General features: G+C 54.6%; 1 protein-coding gene across 3 annotated transcripts in view; it reads left to right on the forward strand.

Moving 5' to 3' along the window:
- Positions 1-6,932, forward strand: part of CHST3 (carbohydrate sulfotransferase 3) — a 45,610-nt gene extending 38,678 nt beyond the window's left edge. For all 3 annotated transcript variants that reach the window (XM_039478482.2, XM_074382362.1, XM_003928622.4), the window contains exons 2-3: positions 4,174-4,420; positions 5,633-6,932. In XM_039478482.2, the coding sequence (XP_039334416.1) occupies positions 4,263-4,420; positions 5,633-6,932 (1,458 nt within the window). In that variant the 5' untranslated portion in view covers positions 4,174-4,262. The remainder of the gene's footprint in view (positions 1-4,173; positions 4,421-5,632) is intronic.
- Positions 6,933-8,758: the final 1,826 nt, after the last annotated feature.

Below are 8,758 nucleotides of genomic sequence, written 5' to 3' on the forward strand. Positions count from 1 at the left end.
GTTTCCAAGGCTAAACAGAGGCGCAGCTATCTGGGCAGGGCAAGGGGGCAAACGGCCTGCCTGGGTTTCCTGTCTGAGTATCCAGCTTTGCTTCTTCCTTTTAGGGCAGCATCAGAAAGGATCTCAAGAATGCTGTGTTGTTCTGGGGATGAGGAGGCTAGAAGAGCAACTTAAAAATAAGTCCCTCCCCTGGAAAGGAGGGAAGGAGAAGGTTCAGAGGGTTGTCATTTAGGCACCCCAACTTGTAACCCTTACCAAGGTGCCAGGCCCAGAAGGTAGAGGGTAGCGAGGGCAACTCCCCCACCCACACCTGCCTCTTCACCCCTCTCCTATTTCACAAGCACTTACCGTGCATCGGATACGTTCCTCACAGCACCTCTATGCAGCAGGGACTGCCCTTTTCATGCTGCAGGTGAGCAAACACCTAATGAAAAGCTTGTCGTGTATACAAGGTTGCACAGCATGGTAGAGACACAGGACGAACTAGAGCTCAGGAGTTCCGGCCCCAGCTCCTTCTGCCTCCCTCACATCATCAGCCCAGACTACCTGAGAGCAGAGAGGGCAGAAAGTCAACACCCTGTACTCTGAAAACTCAGTGCTGGTTCTCACCCTCTCAGTGGGGCAGGTGGCCTCACCCGCCACCGTGGGCTAAACAGGGTGCATGGAGGACATGGCCCCACTGGCCACTCTACACAGCTTGTCTGTGCCAAAAGTGCCATTCTAGATGCAGGTCCCAACTTCGGGGAGCTTGCATTCCGGGAAGGGAGACAGCCAGAGAGCCCTATCATAGATGCTAGGTTGGGGGTCCCCGGGACGCACCAAGAGGCTCAAATGACCTGGACCTAGGAGGGGTGGCTAGAGGCTTCTGCTGGAGGAACCTTAGGTCAGTTATTTAACCTGTCTCAACCTCAGTTTCCTCACCTGTTAAATGGGCTAGCTGCTGTCTCACAGGGCTTTGCTGAGGTTTTGATGAGGAGTGCAAGTGCTTACCTGGCCCAGAGAAATATGTACTCAGGAAACTTCAGCTGCCTATGCCATTGGTTGGCACTCCCAACCAGAGTGCAAGCCCCGTGAGGGCACAGGCCATGCCTGCTTGTTCACCACCATATTCCCAGTGCCTAGGCCAGAGGCCAGCACACAGTAAGTGCTCAGAAAATATTCAGTGAATAAGTTCATGAGAAAAGGCCCAGGAGGATTAGAAAGAGGCAGGAGTATTCCAGTTAGGAGTAGACTCTCCTAGGCCAGGCATGGTGGCTCACGCCTGTAATTCCAGCACTTTGGGAGGCTGAGGCAAGCAGATCACCTGAGGTCAGGAGTTTGAGACCAATTTGGCCAACATGGTGACACCCCATCTCTACCAAAAAAATACAAAAATTAGCTGGGAGTGGTGGCACATGCCTGTAATCCCAACTACTCAGGAGGCTGAGGCACGAGAATCGCTTGAACCCCGGAGACAGAGGTTTCAGTGAGCTGAGATTGCACCATTGCACTCCAGCCTGGGTTGCAGAGTGAGACTCCGTCTCAAAAAAAAAAAAAAACAAAAAAACAAAAAACGGTGGCGTGGGGATAGACTCTCCTTTCTGTGCCTTTCTCTAACTACTCACACTAGGAGGCCCCCGCACCTCCCTCTGCCCCACGTGAACCTGTGGGCCCCACCCCAGCTGCCAGAGTGCCCACCTGCTCACCCACATTTGGAACCCTGACCTCACTGCTTTCCCCAGAGGACACACTTTTCTGGCTGTCCCTGAAGCCACTTTATTAAATGATGGAAATGCAGCCCCCAGAGCCTCCTTCCTGCCCTCCCACTCCCCTACATCAACATCAGCCCCTTCCCTTGGGGAAAAAAATGCATCTTTTCCAGAAAGAGGGACAGGCAGTAGCAGTGAGCAAGGGTGGCCCTGGGTGCCCTGTACAAGGTCACAGTAAGATGTTTCCAAACCCCAAGCTGGAGCAGGTTGTCCCCTGTGCATGACCTTCTGGAGAAAATAGATGGACTTTCAGAAGTGGGGGCTGTGCAGGAATATGGGGTCCTGGTGCAGAACAGGGTGTGTGTGGATGCTGCCGCTGGTGGTGAGGATGAATGAAAGAAACGGTGATTCAGGCTCCAGGGGCAATGCTGTGTTCGCTCCAGCCATAAACAACTTTTTAGCCAAGTGCAGTGGCACACCTGCAGTCCCAGCTACTCCAGAGGCTGAGAAAGGAGGATTGCTTGAGCCTAGGAGTTTGAGGCCAGCCTGGGCAACAGAGCAAGACCCTGTTTCTAAATAATAATAATAATACGTACTATTTCAGTTGAGGGTCAGTTTTTCCTTTATCCATCTGCTGTTCAGCAACTGTGTATCTCTTGCCTGGCCCAGAATTGAGAGATAATCAGAGGCTCAGACAAACTCCCTGTCCCCGCTGAAGGGATGTTCAGGGTTGAACAATTGTTGCTTTATGGCTTTATGACAAAGTCCCAGGTGCTCATGATCATCTTTGTACAGTGGTGGGGCTGTAGGGAGCCCTAACATAGCCTGGGGGAGGCTGCCTAGAAAGTGGAGACCCGAAGGCTGAGGCCACATTAAGGATTTAGGTAGAATTCATGCACTATGATATTTTTTTTCTTTTCATTCTCTCTCTCTCTCTCTCTCTTTCTCCCTTTCTTTCTTTCTTTTTCTTTTTCTTTTTTTTTTGACAGAGTTTTGCTCTTGTTGCCCAGGCTGGAGTGCAATGGCGCAATCTTGGCTCACTGCAACCTTTGCCTCCCGGTTTAAGTGAGTCTCCTGCCTCAGCCTCCTGAGTATCGGGGATTACAGGCCCCTGACATCACGCCCAGCTAATTTTGTATTTTTAGTAAAGACGGGGTTTCTCCATGTTGGTCAGGCTGGTCTCAAACTCTCGACCTCAGGTGACCTGCCCACCTTGGCCTCCCAAAGTGCTGGGATTACAGGCATGAACCACCACACCCGGCCAACGTTATTTTTCTTAAGTTAATTTTTTACAGTTTACACATGCACATGGTAAAATGTGTACTGATGCACAGTGTTACATAGCAAACATAAGACTCAGTCCACCTTCTCTCTCCACCTACCCGTCCCCCTTCTAGAGGCAGCCATTGTTACCAGTCCTTGTGTTTTCCTGCAGCCAGAGTCCATTTGTATCCCACATCTATATTTTTTTCCTGGCATTTTTTTTTTCCAAACGGGATCTTGCTACATTGGAGGTTCTCCACCTGGGATGATTTGGCATCCCCACCTTCCCACCCCAGGAGACACCTAACAATGCCCGGAGATATTTTGATTGTTACAGATGATCAGTGGGGGCCAGGTGCAGTAGCTCGTGCCTATAATCCCAACATTTTGGGAAACCGAGGCAGGTGGATTGCTTGAACTCAGGAGTTCAAGACCAGGCTGGGCAACATGATGAGACCCCATCTCTACAGAAAATTGTAAGTTAGCTGGGTGTGGTGGCGTGCACTTGTGCTGACTCAGGAGGCTGAGGTGGAAGAATCCATTGAGCCTGGGAGGTTGAGGCTGCAGTAAACTATGATCGTGCCACTGCACTCCAGCCTGGGCAACACAGTGAGACCCTGTCTCAAAGACAAACAACCCAAATTGGCGATTACTGGGTAGAGGCCAAAGATACAATGCACAGGACAATCCCCACTTACATGGTCGAAAATGTCAACAGTGCTGAGGTTGGGAAGTCCAGTCCTGCATAAGAACAGGGTCTACACCGTGTGTGTGTGTGTGTGTGTGTGTGTGTGTGTGTGTGTGTGTGTGTTCTCATATATATTCCACATCATTCACATTTGTACATCCACCTCATTATTCTTTGTAGCCACAAAAATCCATTACCTGGATGTTCCACCATTTTCATTCAGGTGTTTGCACTCTTTTTGCCATCATAAACATTTATGCTACAAAGGCTATTCTTTTCCATACACATGCCTTTGCTGTGTGAGGTCAAGGGAGAAGCTGATGGAGGTGGGATGGATGAACCTAATGATTCATTAGCATTTTAAGTGACCTATGAAAGAGACCTTCAGTCTCTCTCGGGCACAGCCTGTCTGGAGAGTGGATCTGGGGTCCTGGCTGCTAACCAGGGCCGAGATCCTCAAAAGTCTGGTGGAGAAACGTCCTCTGCGTTCCTCGTGTACAGACAAGGGTGTTCTTACCACCTATCTCTCCGCAGGACGAGGGTGTCCCCCACCTGAAGACGACAAGCCAGGTCCTGAGTGATGCCCCTGAGCTGAGTGTCCAAGGCCAGCCTGAGGTGCCCCCATGGCCCCGTCTTTCCCCATGGAGAAAGGACTGACTTTGCCCCAGGATTGTCGGGACTTTGTGCACAGCCTGAAGATGAGGAGCAAATATGCCCTTTTCTTGATTTTCGTGGTGATAGTTTTTGTCTTCATTGAAAAGGAAAATAAAATCATATCAAGGTGAGAGTTGCAAGCCCAAGTCTTCATCTTCCTTTCAAGGTGGAGTGGGTGGGGACAGAGAGGTACCTGCAGGGCTCTCTGTGGACCTGCAAATGCCTTCCTTCAACAAGCCATCCCCAGGCCCCTCCTGTGTCCCAGGCAGTGGGTCCTGCACATGTCCTCATGACTGTACAGGGGTGAGGCTTGGGCTCTGGACTCAGATAGCCTCGGTTGGAGTGCCTCGTGGTGGCTCTCTGCAACTGTGAAAGATTAGGCAAGATACTTCCCATATCTGAGTCTTCGTTTCCTCTTCTGTAAAATGTGGCTAATGATGGGACCAGCGTTGTTGTGAAGATTAATGAGAAAATGTAAAAGCATCTAGCCCAGTGTCTGGCACATAGTTGGTGTCCAGTATTTGCTGGCTGCGACTATTACTATTAAAGTACTTCCTGGCCTAGAGTGATGCCTTGCATTAGCAGCACATCCCCTGTAGAAGTCTTGATGTCATTGCGCCCATGGAAAGGCAAGGTCCTAGTACTTAGGTACTCTTGATGGGCAGGCCTGCCATGTGCAGCTGCCAGGTTGTGTACTGCTCAACTCCAGGGGCATGCCCCTCAAGTAGGCTACTCTGGGAATGCCCCCTTACCCCTTCGAATTGGCAGCATACAGCTATGTGCCCTGGGTCTGTTAGATGTAGAAAGATTGCTTAGCCTGTTCTCCTCCCAGGCACGAGCCCTGCCAGAAAGCATTAGCTAAGATGATCAGGGACTGATAGGGGTAGATCAGCGATTGGGTTGTAGAGTAGACACTGTCAATGCCCCATTTGGGTCACTGAGCAAGGACTGTTCCAGCGCACACCTGTTGGGTTCTACTGCAAGCCCCTACAGCTCTGCACCTGAGGGCTTCCTCTCCATCTGCACACTGGCAAGCTGGAAGCGCCAGGGAGTAAATGTCCCCCAGGTCATCAGACTGAGCATCCAATGCCCACACCTGCTCCTAGCAGCACATCCTTACACGGACACCTTTCCTCCCCTGTCTCACGTCCCCACCCAGTTCTTCCTGCCATCATGTCCCAAATAAACGACTGAAACACAAATCCTTGCCTCAAACTCTGCTTTTGAGGAAACCCAACAGAGACAGGCTTTGGTGATCTACTTGGAGGACTGCTTAGGGTTGCCCAGGAGGCGGGGTCCCCAGTCAGCCACTGACCCTGGTCTTCTTTTGTCCTCACAGGGTCTCAGACAGGCTGAAGCAGATCCCCCAAGCCCTGGCAGATGCCAACAGCACGGACCCAGCCCTGGTCTTGGCTGAGAACGCGTCTCTCTTGTCCCTGAGCGAGCTAGATTCAGCCTTCTCCCAGCTAAAGAGCCGTCTCCACAACCTCAGCCTGCAGCTGGGCGTGGAGCCAGCAGCGAAGGCCGCTGGGGAGGAAGAGGAGGAGGGAGAAGAGCAGGAGGAGCCGCCCAGACCGGCCGCGGAGGGGCCCCGGCGCCACGTGCTGCTCATGGCCACCACGCGCACCGGCTCCTCGTTCGTGGGCGAGTTCTTCAACCAGCAGGGCAACATCTTCTACCTCTTCGAGCCGCTGTGGCACATCGAGCGCACGGTGTCCTTCGAGCCGGGGGGCGCCAACGCCGCGGGCTCGGCTCTGGTGTACCGCGACGTGCTCAAGCAGCTCTTCCTGTGCGACCTGTACGTGCTGGAGCCCTTCATCACGCCGCTGCCCGAGGACCACCTGACCCAGTTCATGTTCCGCCGCGGCTCCAGCCGCTCCCTGTGCGAGGACCCCGTCTGCACGCCCTTCGTCAAGAAGGTCTTCGAGAAGTACCACTGCAAGAACCGCCGCTGCGGCCCCCTCAACGTGACGCTGGCCGCCGAGGCCTGCCGCCGCAAGGACCACATGGCCCTCAAGGCCGTGCGCATGAGGCAGCTGGAGTTCCTGCAGCCGCTGGCCGAGGACCCCCGCCTGGACCTGCGCGTCATCCAGCTTGTGCGCGACCCCCGCGCCGTGCTGGCCTCGCGCATGGTGGCCTTCGCCGGCAAGTACAAGACCTGGAAGAAGTGGCTGGACGACGAGGGCCAGGACCAGCTGAGGGAGGAGGAGGTGCAGCGGCTGCGGGGCAACTGCGAGAGCATCCGCCTGTCCGCCGAGCTGGGGCTGCGGCAGCCCGCCTGGCTGCGGGGCCGCTACATGCTGGTGCGCTACGAGGACGTGGCGCGCAGGCCGCTGCAGAAGGCCCGCGAGATGTACCACTTCGCCGGCATCCCCCTGACCCCGCAGGTGGAGGACTGGATCCAGAAGAACACGCAGGCGGCCCACGACGGCAGCGGCATCTACTCCACCCAGAAGAACTCCTCGGAGCAGTTCGAGAAGTGGCGCTTCAGCATGCCCTTCAAGCTGGCCCAGGTGGTGCAGGCTGCCTGCGGCACCGCCATGCGCCTCTTCGGCTACAAACTGGCGGATGACGCCGCCGCCCTCACCAACCGCTCGCTCAGCCTGCTGGAGGAGCGGGGCACCTTCTGGGTCACGTAGGGGGGCCCGGGGCCCGGTGTGCCCCTCCTGGTGAAAGGCCTGCCCCGCCTTTCTGCCGCAGCCCTCGCAGAGGGCGGGTGCGCAGCGTGGTGAGCGGGCGGCGTCTCCTATAGCAGTAGGGCCCCCAGCCAGCGCTTCCACCGCAGCGGCGGCCCCAGGGTTAATCGTGGAGAACATGACAGTGCCCCGACCCCTTGAGGGCCATCTCACCCAGATCCAAGGGGCTGCAGCCTCCTGAACAGGCTCAGGCAGGCCCGGGCCTGTTGGCAAGCTTCAATCTCACACACACAGAAACACATTCGTGCCTGGAGACCCTGCAGGTCAGAGTCTAAATATTTAATAACCAGAAGGAGCAAGGCTCTGACCAGTGATAGTCAGACCTCCTGCTTTATTTGATGTTAACTGTTTCTTGTCTGGATGGTGAAGTCTGAAATCTGGGTGGATCCTTGGAAGAGGGGCTGGGACAGCCCAGGGTGTCAAAGGTGGCATTTGAAGCTCATTTGAGGTGACAGTGGCTGTTTACCAACCAGTACAGAGCGAGTCAGCATTTTCATGAATGGGGTGGCTGTGCTGGCTACTGATGAATCAGGTCCCCGTATAGAGCTGCAAAGCACACACATGCGTATAGACACACATGCGTGTATACCACACGCGGACAGGCATCATAAAGGCACAATGCACACACATCTATGCAGACAAGCTTCCTTGCTGCTTATGCTCACAGGGTTTTTCTGTATCACACGCCTCAGAGGAGCCTGTGATTGCATTTGTAGGATTATTTGGAAGGCAGGGCAGGGGAAGGAAACACGTTAAAGGACCATGTTGTGACACGGTTCCCAGCTAGGTTTGGTACTGAACGGTGGATTCAGAACTGCAGCGTTCAAAGCCCCTGCCCGCCTTAGATTCTCGTGGCTACCTCCTCTGACCCATCCACATCCTCGAGGCTGGCAGGCAGGATGTTTTGAAATGGTGCAGCCAAAGGCCCCTTCCAGCTTGGCTGGCTCCCGAACGTGTCCGTATTTGAAGGCTGCCTCAGGCCTGGCAGGCAGAAGCAGCTGTGGTCCCTGGAGGCAAAAGGCAGCTCACCGGGCCTTCCATTTCCAGCCAGGCCTCATGTGGGGCAGGGCCAAGAGGGAAGTACAGAGTGCCCTTGGGGGAGAAGTCCCGCCAGGATGCACCCCTCCCCTGAGAAGCCCGCCTCCTCCCTCGTGGACAGAGGTCGCCAGCTGGTCCCCATGGTTACAGCCAGTGCCTGGAATTCCTCCTTAGGGCTCTGGGACGAGTATTGCTCAACGCAGGATGTGCTGGGTGTTTCATTTGGGGTTTTTAAGTTATTTATGACTTGGTGTCTTTCTTGTTTGATGTTTTGCTTTTGTTTTGCCTCTCCCAAGCAGTGGAGGCCTGAGAGCCTGAGGGAGGCTGGGGAAAACCAGCAGGGAGCACTTGGCTCCTGGCAGAGGGAGAGGACAGGAGGAGGAGCCTTCCCAGGAGGATCGAGGAGAGGTGGGCACATGGCAGGCCACAGTGCCCTACGGGCTTTTCTGTTTGAACCCCATGTGGGATGAATCTCAAAGCCAACAGTGTTCTTGCCTCATGTCCAGAAGCAGCGGAGATTCACAGCCCTCGCCTCTCCCTGAGAAGAAGCTGGATTTGAAAATCCCTCCCACGCTCTAATATGTTTCCTGGGTGGGCAGGGGCTCAGGACCAAGCAGCAAGTGTACCCAGAGTAGAAGCCCATCCCCACTTCCACTGCAAACCCGGGAGCAGAACTCAGTATCCGGAGCTTGCAGGGGCTGCAGGGGTTTGCTGAAGGCTGCCCAGCTCTG

Source organism: Saimiri boliviensis, chromosome 12, assembly GCF_048565385.1.
Source record: "Saimiri boliviensis isolate mSaiBol1 chromosome 12, mSaiBol1.pri, whole genome shotgun sequence".
Taxonomy (NCBI): domain Eukaryota; kingdom Metazoa; phylum Chordata; class Mammalia; order Primates; family Cebidae; genus Saimiri; species Saimiri boliviensis.